Source organism: Oculina patagonica, chromosome 13 (assembly GCF_052425735.1).
Source record: "Oculina patagonica isolate OP01 chromosome 13, crgOcupat, whole genome shotgun sequence".
Lineage (NCBI taxonomy): Eukaryota > Metazoa > Cnidaria > Anthozoa > Scleractinia > Oculinidae > Oculina > Oculina patagonica.
In genome coordinates, this window is record NC_135770.1 from 4577328 (window position 1) to 4593919 (window position 16592).

At 37.3% G+C, this 16592-nt stretch overlaps 1 protein-coding gene across 1 annotated transcript in view; it reads left to right on the plus strand.

Annotated features, from left to right (window-relative positions):
• The first annotated feature begins 5957 nt into the window (after positions 1-5957).
• Positions 5958-16592, plus strand: part of LOC144636127 (protein Smaug homolog 1-like) — a 30812-nt gene continuing 20177 nt past the window's right edge. The window contains 2 exon segments of the mRNA XM_078495258.1: positions 5958-6075; positions 7662-7989. Of these exon segments, the coding sequence (XP_078351384.1) occupies positions 7885-7989 (105 nt within the window). The 5' untranslated portion in view covers positions 5958-6075; positions 7662-7884.

The window sequence follows — 16592 nt, forward strand, 5'->3', positions numbered from 1 at the left end:
ATTTTTAGAAGTTGTCAAGAATTATCGTCTGAGGTTAGCCAAGTGTTCTCACTGTTTAAGGTGGCTTAATACAGTTTTGAGGGGGTAAGTGAGCCCAACTTTTAACTCTCGTTAAAAATATTCAGAAATGTTCTTTCTTTCTCTCATTACTGTTTCTTAAGGCGTATAGCCATCATATGCGACATTTGACCAATAAAAATGCTAATAAACAACCAATAAAGAGCCAAAATGAATGACCGAGTGCTTAGGAGGGGACTGGGCACTAGTTGTTTTAACAGCGTTTTTCTCAAAATTTACCCGTATGACCCCACCTCAAAATTTCACAAATTACAAATTGGCTTTGATTTAACATTCATGCAGGATAAAATAAAAATCTGTAAGAGAGATTTTTCGCAAAATAGAAAAATGTGATATTTTGCCCCTTTAAAAAATAGCTCAAATTCTGTCTTACAGATTTTTATATTATTTTGCATGAATGTTAAATCAAAGCCAATTTGTAATTTCTGAAATTTTGAGGTGGGGTCATACGGGTAGATTTTGAGAAAAACGCTGTTAAAACAACTAGTTCCCAGTCTCCTCCTAAGCACTCGGCCATTCATTTTGGCTGTTTATTGATTGTTTATTAGCATTTTTATTGGTCAAATGTTGCATATGATGGATATACGCTTTAAGAAACAGTAACAAGAGAAAGAAAGAACATTCCTGAATATTTTTAAAGAGAGTCAAAAGTTGGGCTCACTTACCCCCTCAAAACTGTATTAAGCCACCTTAAACTTGAACGAGGTTGGCACATCGTGCGTGAATAGAAATAAAGTAATTTGCGGTCATCATGTTGTAATAATATTTAAAGTGGGTAAAACAAGCAAATAAAAAAAAACAATTTTAAGACAAAGATTAGTGAAGGAACTGGTTTAAACAAAACTAAAAATTTCAAAACCAGGGGTGGGGCACAGATTTCGCAGGTCGTGGGGCGCGCGCGGGGAGGTGGGGGGAGCTACTTAGTCCAGGTATGGCTCTCTCTCTCTTGACCAGGACTGGACTAAATAGCCCCCCAATTATGGGGGGGTGTACTTAGTTGCGCTTTGTTTCCCTCACCCCACTCCCGTCCCCCGCCATCGCAGTTCAAATCGAGGAGATGGGCAAACACCAAAACAAGCTTGCTTCACAAAAATGGGCGGCGGACTCCCAACGATTTCAATCTCTTGGGGCTGCGCGATAAGAGGATTAAAATACAATAATCGGGATTAGCTAGTTCGGAATGATGAATAACGGAATGATGTGATTGGTTTTATTCTCGTTAGTTGTTCTGTTTCACCGGCGGTGCTCGTTGGCCATTTCAAAAATTAGGAACGTTTTTTACTAAGTGGATTGGCCATATAATGTGACCAAATATTTGCTAAACCAATTATCAGCAATATTTATTATTCTAATCGCATGGATAATCGTAGGAGCTACGTCTAAATAAAGTGCGGGGCCACTGACAAGTCGCCCAAAAGTAGAATGACAAATTGCCGTCTTGACCCCGTCTTAACTTGAGATCTTGCACAAGAATTTCCTTTCGTTTTCTTTGAACATAACTCCTGAAGGCGATTACGCCTCAACTCAAAACTAAAGTGAACTAAACTCGATACTCTGCGCCCTATAGAAGGCGCAGAGTATCTAAAATATAAATATTCTGATCATTTGGGACAAACATTGAACGCATGATTATAATAGGAAGATAAAAGCAATACATAATACGTTGCAGCTACTATTACATCTCTCATTAGCTAAGAGCCTCAGTTCTGCATGAGATCCTGCATTCCCGGGATGTATTCAATATATTTACTAATCTGCAAGCAGATTATTCACTTATCTGCTGAGTTATAATTCACTTAGCTGTTACTGAGCGGATTGTTCACTTATCTGCTGACGAAGAAGTAAACGTATGCATGCAGAGAATGAAAGATTTGCAGCAGTTCACGCGCCGTCTTGGCCTCTAGCCTTGAAAAGGTCTGTAAACATGCACACAACGAATTAAACATGTTTCGTTTGTGCTCTGTGCAACAGTAAGCTCAGTTTTTTCTTGCTAATAAAGTGTTATAAACCACCTCGTCCTTGGACTTCGGCTCTGTGGGCTACTCCCTATAACGGACTTTACGGCAAGGCTACGCCCGAAAGGGGTAACTTTTTTAATCTGTAGGCAGGAGCTGGGCTCCTGCTGTAGGTTAATAAAGGGGTAGGGATTTCACAAATTGAAGTATACAAATTAAAGGGTAGGGAAAACTGTTATTCAGGTATGTAAAAGGGTCTTCATGATATCTTGATATCTTATAACTCTTTCCTCGACCAGGATTATTCCAGATTTCATAAAAATCTCATCTGATAATTGCATAAGTTTCAAATCCCATACAAGCCGCTTCGGCGATAATTTGTTAATTTTCCAACTGTGAAGATGCATTCTTATTTTATTGAAATACGTGTATACTTAACGAGCAATTTAGAAATTCACACTCAATTAACACATAATGCGACTTTATACTTGTTCTATAATTGAATTAAAAAAACTTCCTCAAAGTGCGAAATTCGGAATCGGTCCACGACCTTGTCCAACAATGATCTTGTAAGTTTTTTTAATCTAAGCTATACAAGTCACCTCCAAACGGGCGGAGCGTTTTTTTCTTTCTTTCTTTCTTTTATTTGACGGGATGCGGTTATTTAAAAGGAGGGGCCATGTCAAGTCGTTAAGTTAAATCTGAAAATTAATGATGTCTGCTTTACTAAAAGGATTGACGGAGTTCACGCTTAAGATTTTAAGCTAATTAGCTATTTTATTCGCCTAACTCTTTTTAAAAACAAAAATACAACGATAGTAACTGACTAAATTTTGAGGAACTCTGCATTCTTCCTTTGAACAAAAGCTATGTTTCTAAATCCGATAATGATTAATATTTGTTTTACTGACAAAATTGATTAATCGTATGCAGTCTGAAAGTTTTGCTTAGCTTAGCTGAGTTTAGCCAATTACTGTGCTATTATCATAAGTAAGGCTAACATTATTTAGCCGAACTAAGAGCGATAGTATGAGGGACTTTTCATTTTCTCTGTGTACAAGACTGAGCTAGTCTTTTCCAGGCGGTGAGTCTGCATGTATTAGTTAAAGATTTAAACTTGAGCTAGAGATCTTCCTACAACATTTTTATCCATCTTCCGTACATCAGATATTGCTTGTAAAAATCTTTCTTACCCGCATTTAACAAAACTCTTAACTGATATATAATTTGAAGTTCCTCAATTAATTAATCAAAATCGCTGTACCGTTAATGCAAATTCATGATAAATATATTACAGCTCAGAGCCCAATGCTTGAAATAGTGCTAATCAAATGTGAGAAACGTAAAAAGTTCAATTATTATTAGGTGCCGGGGGGGGCTTTTTTTCATTCCTCTTTATGAAAAGGTCCAGAGCCTCGGGCTAAAAGTGTGCTTTCGTTTTGCGATGTTTCTACCAAAATTGCTGACCACGAATGTTCTGGAGTAGTGTTAAAAAAACAGCAACAACTAGAATTGTCCAATACTGAGAAGTGAGTTTCGTTGTGCCCACCAAATAGTATATCCTTTTCCACTATTGACTCTGAGTTCGTGAAACGCTGGCTGGGGGTGATGAAGTCAATTCTGAGCGATTTTGGAATAGAAAAATAATTATTCTGCAATATAGTTTTTTCTTGAGGCACTGATCACAACTGACGTCACAAGAAATAAGTGATTTTATTTCTAGTAAAGGCTGATAAATGTGAACAGCTGCCTATGTAGGATGGGGGATTTCTAGTAAGGATTTGAAACTGAAATGAGGAAATAAATGAAGAGTTAAAATTATAATTTTAAGCACCAAAATTAACTGGTAGCACCCCGAGGGGCTGCTCGTGTGGGCAGTTCATTTGCATGGTTTAAATATATTTATTTAGCTTTTTTTTACTCGTTAAAACTTCCGTCTTGTTTCGTTAAAATTCTCATAATCAGTTGAATCACTTCCCTTGGCCAGTTAAATTTTTCACATTTGTTACTAAATTACCTTGACGCAACGTTGAATAAGCCTTGAGGTCGCTGTTATACCGTTAAAAAAAGAAAACAAGTGGGAACCTGACTGAAAATAGCCTTGCTAGGCAGTTGTGTGAAGTCGCACGCAGGATTCGTCCCCCGCGATATTGATCGACAGACTTCCTTTTCCTTAGGCTAGGCTACATATAGGCTGTTAAGGACCAAATGACACGTATTTTGGGGGACATTGAAAGTTCTTTTAGAGCGATGAAGAAGCTTTCGTGAATGAAATCGTGAACAGAACCGATCAGGTGAGCCATAACTTTCTTAAAATCGCTGATAAGTAGTTTGATTCTCAGCAATTAGGGTAGAATTGTCTGGTTTTGCCTTATGACTACTTAGAGAGATCTTTGAGTAGAAATTCAGAAGATCAGAATAGACCCTTGCCAAAGGCCCCTTAATAACGCAACAGCATGTATTTTAATACCTGTAATTTTAAAGTAATTTGAACTTCCTCCATGTTTTTTCAGTTTCGAAAATTGTCTTTTAAAATGGAACATCGTTTTGAAAGAGAAGCCGGCATGTTTTTACTGGCGCGATTGAATTTATATCCCCGGGAAAAAGTCGGCGAGATACGAATATCCACCCTCCCCCACCAAAAAAATACCCATTACAACAAAAATGCGTTATAGCGCGCACGAGTAATCCCAGAAAATACCGGCAAAAATTTTTGATCGGAGGGTTTTACCGATTTTATACTGAATCACAGGGGCTACTCGAGGAGCATAACGCCCGCAAAAATAGCCATAAGATAATTATTAACCTAAAAACCCTGAACTTTTCCAACACAACAAAATGTTAAATATAAATTCCCCCCCCCCCCCAAAAAAAAAAAAAAAAAAAATTACGAAAACGCCATTCCTCCTTGAAAACACCTACAGCAATATATTTGTGACCAGTCTACCACACTGGCTACCTTTATACCCCCTCCCCCACGAAAAAAGTTCTTCCGTTCCTCAATTCAACCAATATTAAGTCGAGCTAAGTCAAAGCGCGCCTCCCCCGGGTTTTAAAACTCGCAAAAATGGCTAAAGATGTTTATCACCAGTATAGAATTTAATAATAATCCGCTTACGTACTCTTTTGTTCTCTATATTATTATTATCCGAGTAGCCACAGAGAGGGCCCGGAATACGAAACTTGTAAAACAATTCATTTTGCATGTTTACTAATTCTAAGGTCACGTACAGAGGCCAGGTAAATCTCATAAGTTATTTATACGAATTAATATAATACAGTATTCAAAGGAACTGTTAAGAGGTTTTCAAGCTATCTCTTGCAATCACAATCAAATTTTGTTTGAAAAATGGAAATTACACGTAATTTTCATCTTGTAAGGTTTAAGTCAGTTTTTGTCTAGATACTTACAATTCTAGAAGTGTTATGAAATTTTTTACTCGTCAGATTTAGCAAATGAAAAAATAAAAGCCGGTATTTTCAAAAGCGAGATGGACGTATTGACTTTATTTTGACTTCACCTTCTTTAAAATGTTCTAAGTTTGGAATAAAGTGTTCAAATATTAACGTTAGAAATTCAATATGTAATCTTCGGAGCGGAAAAGTATTTGCCTTAGCGATTGACGGCGAGTGGGCGAGTTGCTAGGTTTTTTGATGTCCGTGCGATCGGAGGAGAAAAAAAGTGCGTAATCTTGAATCGAAAACTGATGGCATCACTTTTCTAGAATTGATATAAAGTTTTGATTTTCAAGTCTATTAGGGAAAACGTTAGCATGAAAATGTCTTTCATGATAATCTAAACAAGACGAGCTGTGATCTTTCATCCGTTGATATGATTTACATAAACAATGACGTCAGCTGACGTCAATGGCACTTTTCCAAACAATATATACCCACGTACTTTAGGAAATGTTGATAAAATTACAGGAAATATTCGGTTCATCTTGTGTCCTGCTTTGCGGTAGATTTTCGCCGAAAATTCGACCCGATCTGATCAGGTTCCTGCTTGGTCATAATCGAGGAGAGCGCTCAATAGTTAATGGTGAGTTTTGGCTTTTATTGTGGATAATTCTCGACTGAATACGAAAAAGATAACACAATTGCCCTAATTGGAAGAAATATTTTTATGGTTCGTTGATATAAGGGCTATATATAGAGAGATATATAATATAACTGTATGTTTGACGTGTGATAAAAAAGTTACACTTAAAATTTTATAAGTATTGAAGTTCTGTAACAGGTTTATGGCCGTAAAAGGAATTCAGCGAGAAATACGTGTCTCAAATCAAGGTTCAGTTTCGCAAGTATTACTCATTCGTGTTAAATCACATTTCTGTTTAGCTTCCTTGAATTATGTTTTCAAAATTCAACCCACACAAACCCGTGGGTATGACGTCATCGAGAGTAACGCTATCTCGAAATGTGTGAAACAGATGCGAAAAGTTGCATATTTCTGAGTCCAATTACTGTCGCGAAAAAACCGCGACTTTGAAAGAAATTACGAAAAATCTAGTTTCTACTAAATTTAGTTTTCATTTTGTCGGGCTTCAACGTTTTTTAGCGAGTAAAAATTTTTTAATTTACTTTAGAAATCGAACTGGACTTTATGCGTTTTTTCATCCTCGTTTTCTTCAGAAAAAATATTCATGCGGCTCTACACAAAAAGATGCCACTATTTGCTCAGAACAATGCACGTTTAAAAGTATAATGTTGTTATTGTTAATTACAACATTTTGTCACGTTCCTAACAGAGCCTTTCATCAAACGCCTGAGAACTAAGGTTGAGTGTTTGGGTTTTAATAAATTTTTGTTTTCATTTTCTCTAAAAAAAAGATCTTGCGTTTCAGTTTTTTTTATCTCTGAAACAGTTTAAACGTTAAGCATCAGGGAACAAAAACACAACCAAAATGCTAGCTAGCAATGCTGTTTCTTTTTCAAAAAGTGCTGCTTGCTGATAACATGCCAAAAAGCCTAAAGAACGTGCTTACGAAACAGTTTTCAGAAATGGAACTGTTTAAAATATGTTAATTTTCACTGAAATCCGGCCATTGAATAACGTCGCTCTTCACGAGTTATTAAAACGAGCCAAGATTGAAATGTTTGATAATGATGTTTTGACTTTCAGCAGACTTACATACTACATAGATGTCACATTTGATTTTAAAAGTCGAATTAAAAGGTCAAAGTTTTTTCCTTTTATCGCCGGGGGCTTTTGGTTTCTATTTTCGTCCGCATTAACGGAAGTGGTCATTTTATATTCCTAGAATAATGATCGTGATAACAGATAAAAGCTTTGTAATCTGTAAAATGCTATTTTTTCCTCATGAGCTCAATGATTCTGTCACATCGCTACATAAATTTTCGTGCTCTTCTCAAAATAGTTTATACACTCAACGAAAATAACTCTTATCTCATGCTTATCTACCGAGCATTTTTTCGGAACCCGTTAACGGATCAATATATTCGAGGGCGCTTAATATAATATTCGTAATTATACCCCCATGTAAATAAAATTTCAATCACAGGCAGTACATACAAGCTTTAGGCGGAAAAAGGAGGTCACTTCAGTGCCAAGAGTTTATGCCGATTAAGCAAGTTTTGATTATTCCGCTTTTGGTTTCATCGTAGGGAAAAGTTAAAGAAGACTGTAGAATTTCTGACTTGATATTTGAAAGCACGGTGCAGCTTAAAGGAGCTTAAACAGCAGTTCTGCTCGAGTTACAGCCGAGTAGGATCAACGCCATTGATCTCATGGGCTTTAGAAACTTGACACACGGACGACATTTTAGCGGGAAGGTTTGAATTTACAAGAAGAAGACACTGAGAAGATTCGCGTCGTTTATGCCGCATTATGTCTTGTTTGACATATCTTGAATCCCCTCTGGCTTCACCGTATAACAGAGCGGACAATCAAACGAGTTCATATGTATGCCCTGGAAGACGGCTTTCATCAAAGGTAAGATTTATTGACTGCGTAAACTTAAACTATTCTTCGAAACTTTAGAAACCCTTTTACTCCCCCAGTGTCAAAGTTGGCGTCCAAATTAATAAGGGAAGCTTACTTCAACTGTTTACGTCTGTGAATGAAAGCCTAGTGTGTGACCATCCTAATCAAAGCTGTCGATTTTCAAACATTAATTTTGATCATTTTTAAAGTGAACTTTAGCACTCTTGAGCGGTAAAAGGATAAAACCTCGCAGCCGAGCAACATAAGATTTCATCTTTTCATTCCCGGCTCAGTTGCGCTTTTGCTGTGTGTTAGTACTGTTTCTACAGATTTGTACACAATTTTACGCCAAGAAGATCTTTCCTACGTTGTAAGTACTGCAAAACGACTAAGTAGTCCATTTTCCAGTTTCTTATTGATAACTTCTTTGAACTTATAGTCATGTTGCTAAGATTTTTAAAAATCTCTCCGGCTTATAGAAACATTATCTGTAGTAAGGTTTCTCTGTCTTATAGGTTTGTTTTTAGGTGTCATCGTTTTAAACGGTCAATTTTATTTTTAATAAGGGCTTGTAAAAAGCACACTGGAACTATTTTATGTAGAAACTCGACTTTAATAGCAAAACAGTTGCGATTAATTGACGCATTTTGCCGGCTCGTTTGCTAGTAATGAGCCTAAAAATGTACACAGAGTTATTACGGAAAAGCAAAACGCGCTTTAGTAATTCTACGTAGTGGTACAAAGTGCAAAGTCGACCGAACATTGAGCGGATTATCTTTCTTTCTCGTGTATCAATTAAAATTACACTAGATTTCAAGTTAAAACCGAATATGTCGAGAGACATGTACCAGGTAGGTTATGCTTTTAAGCATAAAAATTAAAAGCGCTGAGACTAGCTGACGCCATTTTTCACGAAGCCAATACTAGCAAAACTTTGTCACGGTATCGTTAGAAAATCACGCCACGTACCTCTTAAAGCCAATATCTCAGTAAAGACATGCTTTGTTTAATAGTTACTATAGTTTAACTCTCAAAGTTTTCAATCAACCGTGCAAAGTTCTCGAATCCGGAGTGAGCCGGTTTTTTTAATTTTCGCGCTTTTTTGGACACGCGCCTTAGCTTTTTGATTGACTTCGCGCTCCTGGCTGGGTACAACATGTGTGGTCGTTTTATAAAAAAAGTCCTAATTGAATAGCCATGTGTTTAGTAAGGCTTCTCCGTGGCCCAAAACAAAGATTCACATATGGCCCATCAAAGCTCTCAGCATAACCTTATTGCGAGATGACATGTAGATCGTGTTTCGAGGAAACGAAAGCCTTTCAACTCAAGGACTCACAGTTTTGCTGGGTCGTGTTGGTTTTGAACCGGAGAATAGACTTTGATTGGCTAAGCTTGCCGTTCAACATGTTCAAGTTGTTTTATGTAAATACAGTCTTTCTAATTTCTACAAATAGCGGGACAGGGAAAGAACGCTGCCTTTCGTAACCTACTTAGTACAAACGTACACGAGCACACGTGAGCATCGACTGCACGAGCACTCGTGACTGAAACCGAGAAGTATCACGCGACGGCTTGTCGCTTAGCAACCTATGTTAGCCTGGCAATGAATAAGCCCGCGTTTTTCGCTGCTCATCAACCGAAAGAAGGTACTAAACAAAGAGAGAGAAGTTATTTTATTTTATTATTAGGTTCTTGCGGTTTGTTTTAACAATACAGGGCAAGGATTCTCAATGTCTAATTCACGTGACCGGTAAAAATACCCGCAACTTACTGCAACGGATGCGGAGAAAAGAGCAGGTAGTTTTCTCTTGAAAAACCATAAATCTTGTTTCAGAAAATCGTCCTTTTATGGACATAACAGAGTCAAAATCATTGTTACGGAAAAGCGTTCATGGCAAAAATATTTAATGAAGATGAATTTTTTAACAATGACACGAACATGGGACAAAGAGAAATTTCTGAGTCCCCGACGGGAATCGAACCCATGGCCCCCCGATACCGGGGGGGCGCCCCAACCAAAAGAAAGATTGGCTTAAATTTAAGCGGGTATGTCTTTTATTAGGAAGAGGGGGAAACAAAAAATTAGTTGAAGACAATATCAGCGGGAACCATTGCCCAACGGACATCCGTGTATGTCATTTGGCAGACACTCATTCGTGAAAGTTGAAGTATATAATAACTTATAATCGTGTATAATGATAGCAGTTTTTAAGTCGTGAATAACGACTTATTGCGGTCTGCTGGCGATTAAATTTGTGTAAACTCCCTTGGTAACCTGGCAATTTTATATTAAGTTTAAATTAAGTTCAAAATGGCGGATGAACGGCACAAGGGCTGGTTTCACGAGTTGTAATGCGAACTTGTGGATGTACATCAGGAGAATACGAATATTTTTTCCTTTCTGGAAGGAATTTTTCTAGTGAGGCTACTGCTCGAATCTACATTTACACACAATGCAACGGAAAGGATGGCCAAGGAAGCAAGAAACTTGCACGCCGAACAATAGCTTATTTTGAAAGTCCGCGGATATGAAATTATCTTTCATGATCATTGAAATGCAATCAAATAGTTGGAAAGTAATAAATCACCCTAAATAAGGTTGTATTTTCCGCTACAAATTAGTCTTATGCACTCAGCAAGATTAAACTGATGCGTTTCGAAACAATTAGAGATATCTATAGTTGGCTTGCTTTGTCTTTCGGTCGATCATTTATTTGCACGTTCGTCAAGTTTTTGTATCTAGTAATATTTTATATTCGTTGTCACACTCTCGTTAACGAAATTCCCAAGTACATCTATCTCGTGACTTAAACTTAAATCAAAATTTCCTCTGGCATTCGTAGCTCATTAGGTAGCAAGCCTTTAGTGAATGATAAATTTGCTCTGCTTTTGAAGGCAAAACTACATTTGTAAACACAGTATTATGCATCAGTCCCTTACAATTATTTTTTCTTCATACACATGGTCTGTCAAAAAAGGGACATATTAGTTCAACTGTGGTAATTATAGTTCTCCAGGGGTGTATCATTGCACTCAGGTAATTTTTTGCTTTGTCAACATCCACTGAGTGCTATGGGGTAGACATTCAAAGAAATTTAACATTAATTCAAAGGGTGAGAGTACTATTGTTAGCGGCTATTAATTTTAGCGATTTTTTCTGTGCAAGATTTAGCGACTATTTAATATAGGGATTTTCCAAAAACTTCAAGAACTAGTAATATCATGTAAACCAGCTTTTACTGGCCGGTGATGAACATATGGCTAAGATGAAAATAAATGTTCAGTAAAAGAAAAAAACTACCGTATCTTGACATTGAATGCACATAAATTGCATTGCCTAAAAGAACAAAGTTACCAGTATCCATTTTTGTGTTCCATTAGGGTGGGAAGGGGGTATCGGGGAGGTACTTGAAATTTGACCAAGGCAAATTTTAGCAAGTATTTAATTTAGCGATTTTCGCCCAAAACTCACTAAAATCGCTAAAATGTAATAGCCACTAATATAACAATAGTAACCTTAAGGTCGATTTCTGTACATGTCCTATGCCTCCCCCCCCCCCCCCCCCCAAATAAATGCATGCAGTCATCTCAGCCGAAAAGGAACCTGGTTGTATGCCATGCTGATAAATAACAAATTGCTTACACTAAGATGGTTTGTTGTACGTGTTGTCCTACAGATTTATTTTAACAAGGCACATAGCCTTTTGAATTAATTTACAGATTCGCCAAAACAATATCCTGCAATACAGCACATCACTGAACTCTGCATGGGGCTAGGCTGTCAAGAGGTGTGGGCTGGAATGAACATCCTACAGTAACTTGTATGAAACATATGATCAGAAAAAAGAATTTTATTTCAAATTTACTCTCATTTCACAAACAGTGAATACTGCTCTCTATAAATTGACTTTTAGCAGACTGTACAGCTTGAAAAGAAATATTTGGAAGTCATTGTTATTAACTACTGAAAACAAAGAGTTAAAGATAAACAAGCTTTAAGGTTCAGATCCTTTAATCCAACATGGCCACCAAATCTATGCAGGGTGGCTAGCAATGTATAGAGATTATTTAAAAACGAATTAATAAGGCTGATTAAAATGCATTCATTTGATGACTTTCGTGGCATGTAAAGGGGTAAAGTGAACTTTTTGGTTGCAAGTAAAGATACCAGAAAAGGAAATAAGCAGCAGTTTTCATTTGTTACATGTATCAGGCCTCTAAATTGATAATAAAGTATGTTGACTTCACTGTTTCCTGCCAATTGCAATACTTAGAAGTCACATGTATGAGGCATCTGTTAGTTTCTTTTAACTATTTGCCTTCTGTCACAGTGTCTGCCATTCTTTAACAGAGAAAAATGTATGTCGAATAATACCACTGTCCTGTATAAAATGGCTCAGTTACCTGATCATTAATTAAAGAACCCTTTAGTAAATGTGAAACAGTTTGGTGAAAAAAAATTCCCTAGCTTCTTTCCATTACCAGCTTCGCAGCATCTTAAGGTACCTCATATCTTGTTACCACTATACGTGTCTCTCTCAGCATTAATTATTTTAAGCTCTGAAATAATCTTTACTTCTTAGCTGCTTAGCTAGAAGGCCTCGATGGACTACTGGATGGTTAGTTTTCAGTTAGAATATGGGGTTATTTATCACTTACCAGCTAGAAATTTAAACATGACTCAACTATGACGTACGTTTAACAGACTTCATAGACAATTACAAAATTTGTCGTTTGTCAGCAGACATTTTAAATTTATTTTGGCTAATTCTGGGCTATCAGTTTATAATATACCACATTCACGACTTTGCTCATAGAGCCTTTGATTTAAGAAAGTAATCGTTGCTGCCCACTTAAAGCCCTTCGACTGTTGGCTCAAGTTTTGTTCTGTACAGTGCAACATACCGCAGAAACATACAGTGCTTTAGCTTCAAGACATGTTCGAATCACCATTAGTATATAAAATTATCTTCAAGCGACCCGGAAAAAAACTAAAAAAAAGCTTATTTGCATAGAAAACGCCGGGGCAAAACATGAATGGCTATGTATGAGGAAAATTGAAAATTTACTGCAACGAATGCGGAGAAAAGAGCAGGTAGTCTTCTCTTGAAAAACCATAATCTTGTTTCAGAAAATCGTCCTTTTTAGGGACATAACCGAGTCAAAATCATTGTTACGGAAAAAGCGTTTAAGACAAAAATATTAAATAAAGATGAATTTTTTAACAATGACACGAGCATGGGACAAAGAGAAAATTCTGAGTCCCCGACGGGAATCGAACCCATGGCCTCCCAGAATACCGGTTGGGCACTCTAACCAAAAGAAAGATCTAACTTAACATTTACAGCGGGTATGTCAGTGTTATTCTGGAAGAGGTATAACTCTTAACAACTGAGTTATTATACGTACAAATTCGTATACAATATCAGCGGGAACCTTTGCCCAACGGACATCCGTGTATGTCATTTGGCAGACACTCATTCGTGAAAGTTGAAGTATATAATAGCTTATAATCGTGTATAATGATAGCAGGTTTTTTTAGAAAGTAATCGTTGCTGCCCACTTAAAGCCTTCGACTGTTGGCTCAAGTTTTGTTCTGTACAGTGCAACATACCGCAGAAACATACAGTGTTTAGCTTCAAGACATGTTCGAATCACCATTAGTATATAAAATTATCTTCAAGCGACCCGGAAAAAAACCTCAAAAAAAAGCTTATTTGCATAGAAAACGCCGGGGCAAAACATGAATGGCTATGTATGAGGAAAATTGAAAATTTACTGCAACGAATGCGGAGAAAAGACTGGCAGGTAGTCTTCTCTTGAAAAACCATAATCTTGTTTCAGAAAATCGTCCTTTTTAGGGACATAACCGAGTCAAAATCATTGTTACGGAAAAAGCGTTTAAGACAAAAATATTTAATAAAGATGAATTTTTTAACAATGACACGAGCATGGGACAAAGAGAAAATTCTGAGTCCCCGACGGGAATCGAACCCATGGCCTCCCAGATACCGGTTGGGCGCTCTAACCAACTGAGCTTCGAGAGACTCGTTGTGAGCTGGGCCATTTACTAGGTTGATATGTGACACGCGTCCTGTATACTGCTTGGATCAGCAATGTCGAAATCATCAAGTGCATGTGTAGTACTAATAAAGATGGTAAATTTTAAGATATAGGTGATAAATAATGAAGATGAATTTTTCAACAAAACTTTTCAATGACAGGAGCATGGGACAAAGAAAAAATTTGATGATTTCAGTTGACATTGCTAATCCTAGCAGTATGCAGGACGCGTGTCACATAAGTTATCAACCTAGTAAATGGCCCAGCTCACCACAAGTCTCTCGTAGCTCAGTTGGTTAGAGCGCCCAACCGGTATCTGGGAGGCCATGTGTTTGATTCCCGTCTGGACTCATATTGTTTTTGTTATGCTCGTGTCATTTTAAATTCATCTTCATTATTATCACCGAGCTAAATTATCATCTTTATATTTACTACAAGGATGAGGACGCGTGTCACATACAGTGTATCAACCTAGTAAATGGCCCAGCTCACCACAAGTCTCTCGTAGCTCAGTTGGTTAGAGCGCCCAACCGGTATCTGGGAGGCCATGTGTTTGATTCCCGTCTAGGACTCAGAATTGTTCTTTGTTCCATGCTCATGTCATTGTTGAAAAATTCATCTTCATTATTTATCACCGAGCTTAAAATTTACCATCTTTAATATTTACTACAAAAATATTTCTTTTCATAGAAAATAACATCAAAAGCCAAGAAAATTCTTCTCATTAAACGAGAAAGTAAAACTACTGAGAGAACGAGATTTTTGTATAGGTAATCGCATGTGGCCTCGTAAAATTAAGGATTAATATCACGCGTGTTTTCAGAAGTTGTAGAAATTGCCAGAGTCGCGAAGCGACGAGGGCAATTTCTACAACTTCTGAAAACACAAGTGATATTAATCCTTCATTTTACGAGGAAACATGTGCTTACTTGTTTATGACATAGAGGGCAAAATTTTCTGAAAATTGTCGATGCTATAAAAATGACTTCTGTACAGCGGGAAGCTTATTTGGCTTGCGAAACGAAAACGTTCCTCATAATCGAGCAAATCTTGACGTTCGGAAGAGAATAACGCTGACAGTTGTATGCAATGAAAGGTACGAAATTCGTGAAAAAAATAAAAAAAAGATATTAACGACTGAACAAGCGAACACTCAATATAAACGTAAGCTTAATTTTATTCACCTGTTTGCACGTTTTGGAGCTTTTCCCACGAGCGGCCTCACAAGTCAGTCCTCGACATAGATAACAGCAAACGACGACCCCAAACAAACTTGTAGAAGTAATTTGTCCAATAATATGTGACCTTCTTTCACAGAACAAACTATATATATGTCCTCCTTTACATCCTGGGTTGCTGGTGATGAGTCTTAGCGATGACAGAAGTGAAACAGAGATGTCAGTTGCCGTCCGCGCGCTACGAATGAATTTGAATCGTCACACACTCGCAAGTGTCTGATGCAACTGAATTTCTGTACCGTTTTACAATGTAAATGAGGACAGTTTTAGAAGTGTGATTTCGAAAAATGCTTACAGGTTTTATCTTATCCGCTATGACAGTCTATTTCTAGCACAGACCATGGCAAAAAGTACACTGAATAGCAATCTCGAAACGACGATTTTGAAGTTCTTAAAATGCTCCAGTAGCTTCCAGTTAGTGACGTCACATGTGACATTTCTTTTGTTTCAAGGTTGCAAATAGAAGTTTTGTTTGTTACGTGTAAAAAGAAACGGTTTGAAAGATCTGGCTTAACATTTACAGCGGGTATGTCAGCGTTATTCTGGACTGAAGAGGTATAACTCTTAACAACTGAGTTATTATACAAATTCGTATACAATATCAGCGGGAACCTTTGCCCAACGGACATCCGTGTATGTCATTTGGCAGACACTCATTCGTGAAAGTTGAAGTATTTTGAAATATTTTGCCCACTTAAAGCCTTCGACTGTTGGCTCAAGTTTTCAGTTTTGTACAGTGCAACATACCGCAGAAACATACAGTGTTTTAGCTTCAAGATATGTTCGAGTCATCAATAGTATATAAAATTATCTTCAAGCGACCCGGAAAAAAACTAAAAAAAAGCTTATTTGCATAGAAAACGCCGGGGCAAAACATGAATGGCTATGTATGAGGAAAATTGAGGCGGATTACGAACGACAAACTTAAAATATTGAGTTCAATTTTTCAAAATGAGCCATACTCTAACGATGCTCGTCCTTCTAAAAATTCAGCGTCAGAATTGACGAGCGAACATTTTATTTTTAAAATGCCGGTTACGCGTATATTTCCGGCTTGCATCAGCAGGGCGGCCCTCCAGACAGTTCACTGTCTTCATAAGCGGCATCTATTTGCGAGTCATGACCCGACAATTGAATATCATGTGTATTGATAGGTTGTTATTATGGAAAAAGCAAAACTGTCGCTTGTTTGCTTAGTCTGAGACACGCGAGGTTTTCACGATGCTTCACGGAAGTTTCTAGTATACCACTCCAATACGATCCGATACGTTTTCTCTATCATTCGAAAATCTGTGAGCCATAGAGCCTCGA